The sequence below is a fragment of the Dipodomys spectabilis genome, unplaced genomic scaffold (genome assembly GCF_019054845.1).
Source record: "Dipodomys spectabilis isolate Male_0828 unplaced genomic scaffold, ASM1905484v1 ptg000054l, whole genome shotgun sequence".
Taxonomy (NCBI): Eukaryota; Metazoa; Chordata; class Mammalia; order Rodentia; family Heteromyidae; genus Dipodomys; species Dipodomys spectabilis.
In genome coordinates, this window is record NW_024870731.1 from 43,400,877 (window position 1) to 43,417,306 (window position 16,430).

The 16,430-nt window shown below is 54.5% G+C and overlaps 1 protein-coding gene across 2 annotated transcripts in view; it reads right to left on the reverse strand.

Annotated features, from left to right (window-relative positions):
• Positions 1-16,430, reverse strand: part of Slc6a6 (solute carrier family 6 member 6) — a 66,523-nt gene that overhangs the window by 22,858 nt on the left and 27,235 nt on the right. Inside the window, exons 3-5 of one of the 2 annotated variants that reach the window (XM_042679635.1) lie at positions 8,494-8,733; positions 5,867-6,001; positions 4,366-4,600 (exon numbers count right to left, since the gene is read on the reverse strand). In XM_042679635.1, the coding sequence (XP_042535569.1) occupies positions 4,366-4,600; positions 5,867-6,001; positions 8,494-8,722 (599 nt within the window). In that variant the 5' untranslated portion in view covers positions 8,723-8,733. The remainder of the gene's footprint in view (positions 1-4,365; positions 4,601-5,866; positions 6,002-8,493; positions 8,734-16,430) is intronic. The other variant, XM_042679636.1, reaches the window with a different exon arrangement.

Below are 16,430 nucleotides of genomic sequence, written 5' to 3' on the forward strand. Positions count from 1 at the left end.
CACGGCCCCCTGCCCTGGCTCCTTTCAAACATCCTGACATGTACGTCAGCCTTCTATGGTGTCTGCTTTGGGGGCGGGGCCTGCACCTGGAGCGGAGCACAGGGCGGGTGACACTCAGGACTTAGCCAGCAGTAAAAGGATTAGTTACACCCACTTGGTTGGTGGGGGAAAGTGAGGTGCAGAATTCACCTGACCCCACTCAGGAATTAAGCCTGGGTACCAGCCGCCCTCTGTGCGGCTGACGCTGTCCTTGGCAGACACCCCCAGCACCCCAGGCATCCTTGTCCTGGGTGAGGCCTCATCCCTTGGGGACCTGGAGGTAAGTGACATTCTTTTCTTTTTCTTTTTTTTTTTTGGTCAGTCGTGGCCCTTGAACTCAGGGTCTGGGCGCTGTCCCTCAGCTCTTCATCTCAAGGCTAGCGCTCTACCACTTGAGCCACAGCGCCACTTCTGGTTTTCTGGTGGTTTATTGGAGATAGGTATCTCACGGACATTCCTGCCCGGGCTGGCTTTGAACTGCGATCCTCAGATCTCAGCCTCCTGAGTAGCTGGGATGACAGGCGGGAGCCACCGGCACCTGGCAAGGGATGCTCTTATCCAAGAAAAGAAACGCCTCAGTCCAGGGCAGGATCCAAAGAAGAATGGGCTGGCCGTGTGTTTGGAGTCGGCCGCCCTGCTGCCGTCCAGCCAGCACTCAGAGATGTAAATACGTCCTGGAGTGGGCCAAATCGCTTCCTTTTGACTGCAGGCCAGCCATTTATTGGCCTCGGCTCTCCCCTGGAGACCGGCGGAGGCAACAATTATAAAAAGGGCCTTCCGCCGGAGCCCAGGCCCGCGTCCCTGCCCTGCGCGGCTGCCTGACAGCTGCACGGGGAGATGGGCCGAGCCCACTTGTTTGCAAATATGACTCACGTCTTTGATTCTAATAGAGTCTAATGATCCGTGCTGAGCTCCCAGGGGCTCCGGAGGAGCCAGGGAGGAAGGCCCGGGCTCCAGCCTGATCAGGGCACCCAGCCAGACCTGGCCCCGCCTGTCCTCCAGGGCCTGGGGACAAACGTGACCTCAGACCTCCAGGACTGGCCTCGGGACGGGCTGGCCCTGCTTCCCACCGAAGCCACCTCCCTCACCCCACGAGGCCAGCGTGAAACGCTCCTCTGGGGCCCGCAGTGGCTTCTTGTTGCGAGTCTGAGCAGCTCTGGCTGAGAAGGGAAAGGTCGCGCTGCAGGCGCGGTGGGCGTGTGCGTGGAGTTCAGGCCTCTGGAGACGCACACACGCAGGCACCACCTGATGGGGCTTGTGACTGTGGACTTGGCTCCCGGGCCGGCCCTGTGCGCTCCCAAGGTGGCTGCCCACTCCCCACCATCCTCCATCCTGCCCTTTCACCTCTAGCTCCTGGGCTAGACAGTCCTGCCCCAGGGCCTTTGCAGTAGGGTTCCCAAAGCCATCAATTTCCATAGTTCACATACTGCCTCTTTCTTTCAAGCCTCTGGGACACAGTTAAGAAGGCTCCACTAGAGAACGTGTCCACTGTCTGGTGCCAGAACACAGATTCACTCACGCTACTCCCTTCTGCCCATCCACGACTGGAACAATGCTCAGACTTGGCCTTTCCTGTCACTGCCCCACGCAACTCTTCTCCAGTCCACCTCTTCTGTGCTTCTGGAATGCTATCCCTCTGCCAGAGCTGCTCACACTGCCCAGTGAGCTTCTACTCATCCTGCAGAGCCCAGCCGCTGTGGCTGGCCATTTGCAGGTGGAGAAATGAGGGCAAAGAAGGGTAGTGACTTGTTGCTGTGGGCTGTGTGGCTGCGTGGGTGCGGACACAGAGCCAGGACGCTGGGCATACTGTCATGAGCCCTCCCGCAGGCCTCGGCTGGACAACGCACCTGCCCGGCCATTCCTGGGCTCAGCCCCCAGCTCGTCATGCATGGGGCGGTCCCGGGCCTTCCCTCAAGCTTGTTTCTGGGGCTCCTGCTCATGAGCCCCAACCTTCCCTAGGAGTCTAGACAGGAGGCACGGAGCAGGCAGATGCTGACGCGAGGCTCTGCTAGACCCCGGCTGGTGAAGGGCAAGCGTGTGTTGGGGGGGTGCTCAGCTGACAGCTGTCCAGACAGGACAGACCCTGCCGGCTGCACCGGGGCCTGGGCGCAGGACAGACCGCTGAAGTTCCCAGAGGGGACCACCGCCTCGTGTCTTCCTGGCCAGAAAAGGGAGCCCTGGGGCTCAGAATAGATTCAGGAAGGCAAGGGCCCTGAAAAAAGTATGGGCTAGGACGGACACTGAGTTCTTCCCTGAGACCCCTGGGGCCTCGGACGACAGGAGCCAGGCACACCAGAAGGGGGCTCGTTTGCCGCCGAGGGGCGGTGGGCTGTGGACGGGGTCAGGAGTGAGGACCCCAGGGGTGGGGCGCGAGGTGTAGCCGCTATGGGGGTCTGATGTAAACTGTGTGTATACTGTAGCCCGCCCCAGGGCACAGGGCCTCAGCTGCCCCCACAGGAGCCGCTCACCCCGCCACCCTGCAGAGCTGGGACCACCCAGGTCTGGGGAGAGGCGGGGCCCGGCCCGGCCAAGCCAGCAGGGGCAGCCCACCCTCAGCAAGGGCAACAAGGCCGGGTGCACGGTGCCCGTGACAGGCACGGTGCCGGCGTCCAGGCAAGAACAGCCCAGTCTGCGGCCTCGGGCCCCAGCCACCTGAGAAGGACCGAGCACGCGTTCCTTATCTAAAGTGGGGGTGCGGAGGGGGGCGGACTGTGTGGAAGAGAAAACTACGCACACACAAAGACCCCCAGTCCAGGCGGCCGGGGGACCCGCCCCTGAGCACAGCAAAGACCCATGAGTGACACAGACTGAGTAGGGGCCCCCACACACAAGGGGGGGACCCCCAACCCTTCCCTGGAGGGTCTCCAGCTCGACCCTATAGCATGGCAGGGGCTTGGGAGCAGGCAGCACCCTCTCCGGCCTGTCCCCGAGCTGGCTCATCAGGTGAGCGGACACCTGGAAAACAGCAGAGCTACAAGCTTGGGAGGGGTGCCCCGTGGTCTCGGATTACGCGCTCCCCCTCCTCCCCCTCCTCCTCCCCCTCCTCCCCCTCCATGCCGGCCCACGCTCAGGCCAGATGACTTGGGCATCTCTGGGGTGAGGCGGACACGCCCCCCCCCCCTGCCTGGGCGTGACATGCATTCCCATCTGCCTGCACACAACACGCTATGTGTCCTCTCCGAGGCGAGTCTCCCTCCCACACTGCGGCCAAGCGCGCGAGGTGGCTGCCGTCCTCCTCTCACGCAGAGCAGAGATGACCTTCTCACCTCCTGAACTGGGCTCGTCCTGGGCTCCCTTTGGCCCAGGGGGTTTAACACAAATGACGTGAGCAGAGATTAAAAAAAGCTCACAACCGGGCTTGCCCATCTGTCACTCCTGTGACAAGCTCAGGCCTGCTAGGTGACACACCAGTTGTTCCTGGCCTCCTGACACCCGGCCAGGCCCGGCCAATTCCCAGAAGTGCTGCCCTCGGGACAGCTGCAGGCAGATACACGCAGGCGTCTAACACAGAAGGGCCGAGCTGAGCCAAACGGCCCATGCTGTCAACAAGCAGCTGCTAGCTAAACAAATACCGGGTTTGGGGATGGTTGTTACGCACCAAAAGCTAACTGATACTATTTTTGCTCTACTGACTCACTTTTTCATTTGAGTATACATGAGTATATGAGTATATATTCTTATATATGCAGTTTCCAATATTTTCCTTTCCCTCTGCACAGATTTATAAACCCCTTTCTATAGTATATGTTAGAAAACACAAGTTTTCTTCATACATTTTAGTATATATATATGTATATATATATATATATATATATACTATATATCTATACACACACTTATATGTATATATATGTATATATATATGTGTGTGAATGAAAAAAAAGTTATCATTTTCAAACATGTTTCCCTGTCTTAGGGGAGATCTTGGGGGGTTCACTTCTCTCAATTGACAGTGAAAGAAACTGAGGCTCATCAAGGGGGCCAGAGCAACGTTCCTAAATTCAAACAGCCAGTGAACGACAGAACTGGGTTTCCTCCCAGGCCTGTCAGAAACCAAAAGGCATGGATCTGTCTCCAGACAAGCGGCCTCCTTCCCCCCCACCCGGGGAGGAAGGGCAGGTGGCTGTCCTTGCTGCCCGCCAGGCCCCGCCCCGGCCCCGCCCCGGCCCCGCCCCGGCCCCGCCCCTGGCCCCGCCCCTGGCCCCGCCCTGGCCCCGCCCCGGCCCCCCTGGCCCCGCCCCGCCCCCGCCCCGGCCCCGCCCCGGCCCCGCCCTGGCCCCGCCCCTGGCCCCGCCCCGCCCCCCACCCCCAGCGAGGTGGCCTTACTCCCAGAACTCGATGACGGGGGAGGTGAAGTTGGTGGCGCTGAGGGAGACCCAGAGGCTCTTGTTCTTGCGCAGTGTGTCCTCCATGCACTGGGGCGTGTTCCAGCTGTGGTTGCAGTGGGCCCAGGGCAGCTCCTTCTGGAAGGACTGGAATAGGTAGTAGGTGGCCCAGGCCAGGATGACGATGTAGTACACGTTCAGGAGAGACACGATGACGATGGACGCGTAGCCGATGCCTGCGGTAGGGGGAGCGAGATGAGCAAGGGTCAGAAGGCCACCGTAACCATGACCGCAGACTCAACTGGAAGGCCTCTGGTCAGAAGCCCTCCACAGTGACCAGCAGTGTTTGTAGGTTGAATGGGTGCCTGGAGGGATGGACCTATGAGAAAGTGCTCAGAGAAATGGAATGGCGGGATGGCAGGGAGAGAGCAATGAACATGCTGGATGGGTGGGTAGATGGATAGGAAAGTGGCGAGATGGCTGGTTGGATGGATAGATGGGTAAAGAGATGGATGGGTAATGGGTGGCTGGATAGATAACGGATGAATAGGTAAGTAGACAAATGGATGAATGGATGGACAGAATAGGTAGATGAATGGATGGGTTGGGTGGGTAGGTGGACAAATGGGTGGATAACTAGATGGATGGCGGATGGATGGTGGATGGATGGTGGATGGATCGGTGGGTGGGGTGGGTAGATGGAGGCATGGTAAATCTATCAAGCACACTTACTTATTTGGAAATATGTACATATGGTGGTTAGTTAGAAAGTTGGGGAGATGAATGGACAATGATGGTTTATTTATTTATTTATTTTTGGTCGTGGGTCCTGAACTCTGGGCCTAGGCGCTGCCCCTCAGCTCTTCAGCTTAAGGTTAGCACTCTACCACTTGAGCCACAGAGCCACTTCTGGCTTTTTCTGCTTATGTGGTGCTGAGGAATCGAACCCAGGGCCTCATGCATGCAAGGCAAGCACTCCACCACTGAGCCACTTTCCCAGTCCATAATGTTCTAATTTTTTAATGGTTTAGTGGAGGAAAGGGTTAAGGTATGGACAGATGTTTGCACAAGCGACTGACGTTAGAGACTCTCATACTTGACATTCTAACGTTCTTGCGCACAGTAAGTACTCCGCACAGGGCCAGCGAGGCCACCATTCATCGGGTGCTCGCTGTGCACTTGGGCTGCTGCATGTGACTCACACTGTGAAGGTCAGCACGGTATTTTTATTTCAGAAATGAGGAAGCTGCAGGAATGTGATATGCCCAAAGTCACCAAACTGAAGTGGAGGAAGTGGGTCTTGAACCCGGACAGAACCTCCTGGCCTGGCTAGAGCTCTTGGTGTCTGAGGGGCAGGCTCAGCGTGGCCATGCAGAGCGGCCACGTGTGCCCGGCGTGTGCCGTGGCCCCTTCTCTGCTCTCAGTGCAGCCTCCCTGGGTGGCAAGGGCCTGACGCCTGGCAGAGGAGACGCCCCAGCCCAGGGGCCTGGCCCCACACTCACCAGAGAACAAGGGGCAGATCTTCTCCCAGCAGGTGATGCCCCCTTCTGAGGTGTACTGGCCTATGATGACCTCCAGGAAAAACACGGGCAGGCCGCTCCCGAACAGGAAGATGAAATACGGTATGAGAAACGCACCTGCGGGGAGCAGAGGGGTGAGGCGAGGTCGGAGTGCCGCGGGAAGGAGGTGAGGGCACTACCTGCCAAGCCCCCAGCCACTGGAGCTGGTTGATGACCTTTCCACGGGCTCAGCCCTTCTTCCCCTCCACCCCACCATCCTCCTGTCGATGTGCCCGCCTCTGCCCGTATCTCGAAATCTACCACATCTTGGCAGATGCCTCGTGTAAGCTGGGCCTCCACCTGCCTGCCTTCTCCACAGTGTCCCTCTGAACAGGGACAGCTAGGCCCAGGGATCGGGACTCCTACACCAAAGCCAGCAGCGGGGAGATGTAGGAGGGGCCCCGGTGAGAAGCCAAGGGGGTGGCCCCGGCGTGGGGCCATGATGCCAGGTGGGGGAGGAGGACACAGATGTCCACTAGTGGCTTCAGCAGGCCCACAGCCCTTAGAAGCTATCTAAGCATGGAAGGTCTGTATGTAGGCTTTGCTCTGGGAGCGTCCAGGACACTCAGAGCCCCAAAGGAACCAGATACCTATGAAAGGATAAGAGACAAGCTCTACTGTTCGCAATAGCTAGGATATGGAAACAACCTAGATGCCCCACCACAGATGAATGGATCCAAAAATTGTGGTATCTATACACAATGGAATATTATGCAGCCATTAGAAATGACAAAATAATGGCATTTGCAGGGAAATGGATGGAGCTAGAAGGAATCATGTTGAGCAAGGTAAGCCAAGAACGAAGAGACAAACAGTACATGGTCTCCCTGATAAGTGGATGTTAAATCCAAATGTTAGGTGATACGACAAAACTAATAGGACTTAAGAAACAAAGAACTCCCGCTCATCTGGTTGAACCACTACTAAATATCCCCATGCTGCTGATCACAAATATTGTATATAACGTGTGAACACTGTTATATATTACAGACTGTGATAGACAATTTGCTCCAGGAAAGTTAGAATGAACTTGTGACTTTGAAATTATGTAATCAATTAATCACAATCAAAAAAAAAAGAACCTCGGGGAAGGGAGGGAGGGAGGGGATGGTAGAGGGAAAACAATGGAGGGGGTAACAATGTTCAAGAGGAAGTGTACTCATTACCTCACTTATGTAACTGTAACCCTCTGTATAGTATCTTTACAATAAAAAATAAATAAATAAATAAAGAGACAAGCTCTAAGACAGAAGTCCCCAAAAGGTGGCTCTCCTAGCCCAGCAGAATGCAGGCCACGCCCACTTCTGCTGCCCTGCAAGGCCCAGGTCACCTCCAACCTCTCAGGGAGCCAGTGCTGCCCGACTGACACCTCCCCCAGGACCCTTAGCAGGCAGAACTACCAAACCAAAACATCCAAACCTGAACCCACCAACTAACCAGACCCTCTAGGCCGAGACCTTACATTTGATAAATTATCTTCATTGCCAGGCGCCGGTGGCTCACACCTCTAATCTAGCTACTCAGGAGGCTAAGATCTGAAGATCACGGTTCAAAGCCAGCCCGGGAGGAAAAATCTGAGACTTTTTTTTCATTTTCTTTTTTGCTGGTTCTGGGGTTTGAACTCAGGGCCTGGAGCTGTCCCTGAACCACTTTGTGCTCACGGCTAGCTCTCTACCACTAAAGCCACAGTGCTACTTTCAGCTTTTTCAGTGTAGTCTGTTAGAGATAAGAGTCTCACAGATTTCCTACTGGGGCTGGCTTCAAACTGATCCTCAGATCTCAGCCTCCAGAGTACCTCGGATTACAGGCCTGAGCCACCAGCACCTGGCTTCGGAGCTCCTTTTTGCTCAAGGTTAGAGCTCCACCACTTGAGCCACAATGTCACTTCCAGCTTTTTTTCCTGTGATTATTTGGAGTTAAGAGTCTCACAGACTTTCCTGCCCAGGCTGGTTTTAAACCATGATCCTCAGATCTCAGCCTCCTGAGTAGCTAGGATGACAGGTGTGAGCCACAGCAGCCCAGCTATGAGACTTACCACTAATTAACCAACAAAAAGCTAGACGTGGAGCTGTGGTTCAAGTGGTACAGTGCTTGCCTTGAGCACAAAAGCTCCGGGACAACACCTAGGCCCTGAGTTCAAGTCCCCAAAAGAACACATACACAGGAAAAAAAAAAAAAAAATATATATATATATATATATATATATATATACATATTCATTATGTCTTCCTTACCCTGCATCTCTCTCTACACTGTGTAGGATGGGAACGTAACTCTCTTGACTGTATGAGGGTCACTTGGAAAAACAGAAGCAGGTAAAAAGAGGCACATAAATACGGCACACAGGAGGAATGGGGCTGTGAATGAGGTCTGGGCAACAGGGACCTGACAAGCAAGCTAGAGGATCCGCTTGGCTGCCCAAGGTAACACAGCCGATGCTCCGTGTCACCGCGAGGCTGGCGGGGGCAGCACAGGGGAAAGGCAGGCTGACCCGCACACAGAAGCTGCCCTGCCCTGGCCTCCACCTGCAGGTCACCCCCGGCTCCAGACGCAGCCCACTTCAGACTCACCTCCACCATTTTTGTAGCAGAGATACGGGAAACGCCAGACATTGCCCAAACCCACGAAGCCTCCGGCCACAGACAGCACAAAGTCGATCTTGCTGGCCCACTTCTCTCGCTGGGGGGGCTTGCCCTCGGCCTCGTCCTCAGGCCGCGTGCCCGGGCTCTTTCCTGGAGATGGCTTCAGGATGTCCTTGTGGAAGTCTTTGAGACACTGCAGCTTCTCCTTGGTGGCCATGTCCTCGCTCTCTGCGCAGGACAGAGCAGGACAACGTAGGGTTACCAAGGCCACCACGGTGCCTGGGGACAGCCTCCCCTGCCTCCCGATGAGCAGCTCCCACCTTCTGGGCTGGGGGGGGGCCCTTCCCCCTTCAGTCCACAGGAGGAGCCATTGGGGTCTCTCTAGGGACGGAGAGCTTCACTGCATTGGGCACACTTGCAAACCGGAGGCAACAGGCTCCAATTCCCGGATACTTGATAAGTAGAAGACAAGGGGGAGCACGGAGGCCAGCCCCCTGGACCCCCACCCTAACCCAGCACCACCTTCCACAGAGTAGAACACAGCCAGTAACAGGCTGCCTGCCTGCAGTTCACACAGGAGAGATCCTGTCTTCTGACTTGAGATCTGTATAGGAAATGACAACTTGGCAGGGCATAGCAGCTCACACTTGTAATCTCAGCTATTCAGGAGGTGGAGATCAGCAAGATTTTAGTTCAAAGACAGCCTAGGCAAAAAGGCAGCAATGTTCTACCTCAACTAACAGGCTAGATGTGGTGTCTCACATTTGTCACACCATCTATGTGGGAGGGTTAAGTAGGTGCTCCACATCTGGGCCTGGGCAAAATGTGAGACTCTACCTGAAAAATAAATCAAAGAGGGCTACTTGCCTAGCAAGTACAAGGCTTTGAATTCAAACTGTAGCTAAGAGGAGGGGGGGGAATAGAGGGAAAGGGAAAGAGGGAGAGGGAGGGGGAAAGAGGAAGAGGAAGAGGGAAAGAGGAAGAGGAAGAAGAGGAAGAGGAGGAAGAGGAGGAAGAGGAGGAGGAGGAGGAGGAGGAGGAGGAGGAGGAGGGAGAAGAAGAAGAAGAAGAAGAGGAGGAGGAAGAGGAGGAGGAGGAGGAGGAGGAGGAGGAGGAGGAGGAGGAGGAGGAGGAGGAGGAAGAAGAAGAAGAAGAGGAAGAAGAAATAAAATGACAGTTCTTAGCAATGTATGAGCACTGCACATGACACATGGGAAAAGTCAGTTTGTGGATGCAAAGACGTGGATATTTGGGATGTTGCCAGAGTGCAGACAGTGGGTATCTATGAAATGGATTTGCAACTTATTAATGAGCCCCATATGTGTAGCAGGAAGCTAGGGTATCTTCACTGAGTCCTGCAAGAGTGCTTCCGTGGGCTGAGGGTGCGGTTCAGGAACAAGCGCTTGCCCAGCACATATGAAGAAGGCCTTGGCTCCATCCCCAGCACCAAAGAGAAGGAAGACTGCTTGCCGGTCATCTCAGCCTGCCCGGTGCCCCTTGATCAGCTCTCTTGCCCTCTGGCCCCCAGCTGCCTTGGCCAGAGGGAGGCCTAAGCCCCTGGGGCTGGTTCATGACCCCAGGCCATAGGTGCTCCGACCCCAGCTCTAGAAAGGTCTGCCAGAGTCAGGGCACAGACTCCTGCTTCTCAGGTTCCAGGACTCACTCTCCCGGGAGCTCAGGCCTGAGGACCACAGCCAGCCACATGTCCGTGCGCGAGGAGGACGCACCTGCCACCGGAGGACCGTGCCAGGGCCAGGTTCCCCCACAGAGCTCCACCTGCAGCTCACATCAGGGGTCAGGGACAGCTGGGAGACCCAGAGCCGCAGGCCTCTCCTGCTTTCCCCTGAGCCTCGGTTTCCCGCTCTGGAGGATAGAATGAACCGCAGTGAACACGGCCAACTCCAGCCAGGCAGCCTGGGGCACGTGCTCTGTTTTCCTGATCCACATCAGCGGCCAACGCAGAAATACCAGACTTCAGAGAAGAGTAATGATTTCAAGGGTCTCTTGAGAAAATAGGTCAGAACACATGGCCGCAAGCAAGCTGGCGCAAGCGCAGCTGTCCCTTCCACAGACAGCCTGCGAGTCTCCATCCTCGCTCCTCCTTCCCACCACCCCTACCTCGGACGCCACCCCGGAGGGCACCAGGGAATTCCTGTGCGGCTCCCCTCATTTGGCTCTCCCTGAGGCCAGACAGTTGGTTTGCCCCCTCCTAGCTGTCTCCTTGGTGACTCAAACAGAACTCATGGAGACAAAGACCTGGCCACCGTGCCCGGTCCTTCTCCTGGCACACGTAGGCCATCAGGAAAGCACAGCTGGGTGGCCGGTTCCCAGCCGAGCCCCACCAGCAGCCAGCGTCAAATGCAAACCTCAGCTCTGCGGGGCGTGATGAGCCCTGGCCTCGGAGCCTGGAGGGCGGCCTAAGGGGAACGTGCCGACCTCGCCCAGCAGTCCGGCCTCTGGGGGCTCCAGGAGCAGAGGCACAACAAGCCCGTTTCCCCCACGCCTCTTTCCTCTCCCGGGCTCCCTCGGGGCGGGGGACCCCAATTGTTTCACTATCTGACAGCCAGCAGACCCAGAAAGGCTTCCTGGAGCCACCGGGCAGCCCACGGAGCTCTTCCTCCGTCTGGCGGGGCATCCGCACGGCCTTTCTCTGCCCGGCTCCCTCGGGACCAGGCGCGGGGCTCGGCCGGCCCACGGCCACCGCTGTAAAAATAGCCCGGGAGGCCAGCATTGTTCCAGCACTCATCCTGTGGCCCACGATGGTTATCTAAGCGCTCACGGCGGGCAGGAGGGGGATAATTGGAGGATGTGGACTCACGCCCACCTTCGCTGCTCAGGGAATGACTCCGTGCAGAGAAGGCCTCGTCCACCCTGCTGCATACTTCTTGGTCCTCTTGGATGGGGGACTGCGGAAGGTCAGCTTGGCCTTTGAATTTAAAGGGGGGAAGCGTGAGGGGGGGACAGGGTATCAGGACCACACAGGCAGAGAGACTCAGCCTCGCTAGGAGCCCAGCTCTGCTTCCCTGGGGTGCCCTGGCCCCATCTGCCATGCCACCTCCTGCGGAATCTGAGTGAGAGATCGCGTCAGGCAAAGCATAAGCTTCAAGGAAGCATGCCTGCAGGAAGGGGGTGTTGGTGCAAGGCTTCCTATACACTTAGCTGCACCTTTATTGCCTCTACCTTTATTCTTATTATAATCTTCTCGGCAGTACATTCGTTGCCTTTATTCTCATTTTGGCTATTTTTCTATTGATCCGCAAACAGAGCATGTTGTTTCTTTCCAGTCCAATAGAGACGGCTTTTCTGAATAATAAAGACTAGGACCAAAGATTAAATGTGGACAATGCCCCAATCAATCTATCATCTGAGGTGATTCTGCCTCCAGAAGCTTCTGCAACTTCACAAGCAGTTGCAGCTCATAGTAAATATAGAAATTTAAAATTTCCAGATAGGTTACAACAGGAAGAATTAATGAATTAAACTAAACCAGGAGTTATCCCAGAAGCACAGAGAGTTATAAAAAAAGGGACCCCTAATAATAAAAGGAAAAGAAAGATTCCCCCAATAGTTATGACTAAGTTTGGTCCAGCTTACGTTATAGGGAATAGACGGTGGTTTCCCACAAAATATAAAGTTAGTGACATCACATTTCCTGAGCTGACCGATGAACCATTGCCTTATACAGGAGTTTATAAAGATGAAAATAGATGGATTAATGTAAAAGGAAAAAGAGTATCTTAGTACTCATTAGATTTTATGCAAAGATTAGGTAAGCTTTAGACCATTATGGTGTTTATTATCAAAATAAAACAAGATAGTTTAAAATACAATTAGAAATTTATGTAAACAAATATTGGGATTAAAATAATAGGAAATGGAGAATGCCTGACTCAACCTGGAAGTGGTTTCTAGGATGGTTTCAAAGGGACTTGAAGATATATGGAAAAAATAAAAAGAGTACAATATACGTACAGCCCTGTCTTAAGTTTCTTAATTGTTAAACATAAAAAGGCTGAATAGATGAGGCATTGTATTAAACAATATGCTAGACTTGTCTCGCACCACTTAGCTCAAACAGCTGGTGGGATAGTCATCAATTTTCATGTAACCCATTAACACTTCGCTTTTCTTAAAAATTGCTTATGTGCTTAAATAAAGAATCTATGTCACAATCACACACTATAAAAATGTTAATTCTCCTCAATAAAGATACACTCAGGGGCTGGGAAGGTGGCTCAGTGGTAGAGCGCTTGCCTTGCATGCATGAGGCCCTGGGTTCGATTCCCCAGCACCACATAAGCAAAAAGAAAAAAAGCCAGAAGTGGCGCTGTGGCTCAAGTGATAGAGCGCTAGCCTCGAGCTGAAGAGCTGAGGGACAGTGCCCAGGCCCAGAGTTCAGGCCCCACGACCGGACCTTCCCCCCACCCCCCCCCCCACCAAAAAAAAAAAAAAAAAAAAAAAAAGATACACTCAGATGCAACTCTTTTGAGTCTGTGTCTGTCACTTGGCCGACTCTTTGCCCACCTATCCCGAGATCCCCATCCCGTCAGTCCCAGTGCTCCGGCCAAGCTGGTCCGTCGCACCCATCTCTCATTAGAGAGAATACTCTAGAAATTTGGGGAGTGGCCAGCATCCAGGGTTACCTAAGATCCTGTACTCTAGTCCCAGGTTTCCTATTAAACAAGGACTCTAGGCCTTTCCACAGTTAGAAGCCTATCATCTGATGAGCCAGCGAGGAATCATCAGGACAGAACGAGAGGGTGTCCCCGCACCCCACCACCTGAGGACCACTGCCTCCCTCCCCCCACCCGCCCCGTCTGTGGAGGCACCATCGCAGCCCAGCCGGCCACACACCGGATGACCACTGTCCACCGGGGGCCCGGCCCAAGCCTCAGAGCCACCTACTGTGTCTGATATGGTCCGACATAGACTCAGGCACCCTGCCCCTTCCTGGGGGGCTCACGCCAAGCTTTTTGGGGGGTGTCTGACCAGCCCTGCCCCAGCGAAATACCATTACAGCGAGACCTGCAGCTCTGCTCCTGCATAGTCCTGGCATCCGCCCACAGCTCCCCAGTTGCCATGGCAACTGCAGTTCCAGGCCCAGCATCCCCAGCTCCATCTGTGGCAGTCTCCCCCACGGGTCTCCCCGCCGCTCTGCCCGCCCCCCGCCTACTCTCGATGTGTCAGCTGAAGGCAACTTACAAAACACGATCAGGATGTGAGTCGGCCCCTATCCCAACCCTCCGCTCCTCCCGGGGGGAAACGCAAGCTCCTCCTGGCCCTCTGTGTCCCAGGGAGGCATGGCTGCCTGGTGGGACCGCGTTAGTGCCTCCCGCTCCCCAGGCCCCCATTGAATGTCTGAGCCTGGATCCAGGAGCTCTGAGACCTAGGGCAACTTCGTTAGCCTCTCTGGTCTCCAGTGGCCCCATGTGTGAAGGGTGAGTAAGGAGGTGGTATCCACATCATGGGGTGTTGTAACAGTAAATGCTGGGGGACTGTTTCTGCTACCATTCATCAGGTGTACCCTAGTCCTGGGAGACGAAAAGTCCCCATCCAACTCAGGATGAACTCAGCAAGGCCCAAACACTCTGAGGTTCCCTAACTGAGCTAGTAGCAGGAGACCATGCTGTGCCCCTGGCTTCTGCCTTGGCTGACCCTGACACCCTCTCTGAGCAGGCTGTCCATGTCTGTGGACGCTCGGCTAGGCCAAGCGGCCACCCCACAGGGCAATGCGTGCTCAGGCACCAGTCCCCTAGACCCAGCTTCCAGGGACCCACTTCCCTGCAGACGGGAGCTGTTTTCCTTGGCACTGGGCCCAGGGTTATTTTGTAGCAGCTGAGATGCATAATTCCCCATTTTAAGAGCTTCCTCCTGCTTATGACAGCAGCAGGAGATGCGAATGGACTCCAAGGCAGAGGCTTGAGAGGAAGCCCCCTCCTCACCGCCCCGCCCGGGGCTAGCCCTGGGGTGGCGTCTGAGTGCCAATGGCAAGCAGACCACCTGGTTAGGTTTTTGCCAAAGCTCCGTGCCATGCCCTGCCTTGCCCAAAGAAGCACTGTCTGCCCACCCTGCTCTAACTGCCACTGCAGACAAGGTTCACGATGAGCTGTGTGGTCCAGGGAAAGGGACAAGTTTCTGTGCTCCAGTTACCACACTCGGTCAAATATAGAGGTAAAAGTAATACACACCTTCCAGGGATTAAATAAGACAATGCCTAGGGCTGGGAAGGTGGCTCAGTGGTAGAGTGCTTGCCCAGCATGCATGAAGCCCTGGGTTCAATTCCTCAGCACCACATACACAGAAAAAGCCAGAAGTGACGCTGTGACTCAAGTGGTAGAGCGCTAGCCTTGATCAAAAGCATCTCAGGACAAGAGCCCAGACCCTGAGTTCAAGCCTCAGGACTGGCAAACAAAATAAAAATTAAGACAATGCCTGTAAAATGTCACACATGGCCAGGCACATGGCCAGTGCTCCATATATGCTGGCTATTATAGAAGTAAAATTCCAGCCCACTGAGATTTTATGGCACTCTACGATAGGCAATGTGTACTCTATTTAAAACAAAGACCAAATAGGTGTGAGTGCGGGGTGCTCACTGGACCTCAAACTACATTTATACACAAAGGAAAAACATGAGGCTGAAGGGGTATGGCGGCACGCACCTGCAGTCTCAGCACTCCCGAGCAGAGGTAGGAGAGCGCAGAGTTGGAAACCAGGCTATATAGACACCCTGACTCAGAGAACTTACGAAGCTCAAGAGGCCTACTGTACATGGGAACCACATTTTACAACCGTATATTGAAATGTGTTAGGACAGATTAGGACAATTCCCAATGGCCTTTTATTTAGTCGTTCTGTGTGTTTGCATATATAAAAACATGTAGTGAGCCAAGTACCGGTGGCTCACGCCTGTCATCCTAGCTACTCAGGAGGCTGAGATCTGAGGATTGAGGTTCAAAGCCAGCCTGGGCAGGGAAGCCCACGAGACTCATCTCCAATAAACCACTAAAAAAACCCAGAAGTAGAGCTGTGGTTCAAGTGGTAGATTGCTATCCTTGAGCGAAAGAAGCTCAGGGACAGAGCCCAGGCCCTGAGTTCAAGCCCTAGGACTGGCACAAAAAAAAACAAAAGGCCAACTGAATTGCTTCCAGATCTACCTTGGCCTCCAAAGTCCCTGCCGTCCACTGCTTGCAGCTGTCACGAGTCATCTGCTACCACACTTTCACACAGGGAAACAGGCTCTGGTGCCTTTAAGAGGCCAGCTGCAAGCTGACAAATAGGGAACTAAACTCAAGGGCAAATAAGGAAGTGAAGGGTCACATGACTTGACAAGACATGACTGGGCTCAAGAGGCTGGACCTGGGGTGGCTCACGAAATAGCACAGGTGCAGCCAGGCACGGGGCGTTTCTCTAGCTAATGTGAACTTTGGGTAGGTCTGAGGGGCTCCTTGGAGCACTGTCCCCACAGACCAGGTGGTACAGGCACAGAGGAGGGATGGGATCCATTAGTAATGGATCCCAGCATGCTCAGGCATCGTTCATGGCCGTAGCAACTGTTTAATCAGTACCATAAAAGAAAGGAGAGCTATGTGAAGAGAACTGTTCTAGCCTAGCGCCGTGGTTCATGCCTATATTCCCATCTACTCAGAAGGCAGAGATGGGGAGCTTCCGGGTTGAGGTCCCGCCCTCATCTCCCAGGGGTAAAAGTCAGTGAGACCCCATCTCAACCAATAAGCTGGCAGTGGTGGCCAGCTCTTGTCATCCCAGCGAGGTGGCAGGTGTAAACAGGAAGATCATGTGGAGGCTGGCCCCAGGGGAAAACACAAGATTCTATTCCCAAGATCACCAAAGGCAAAATGTCTGGCAACCATGTCACTCAAACCCAGTACTGCCAGGAAAAACCCTCTAAGTGAACTTCGTGTGTG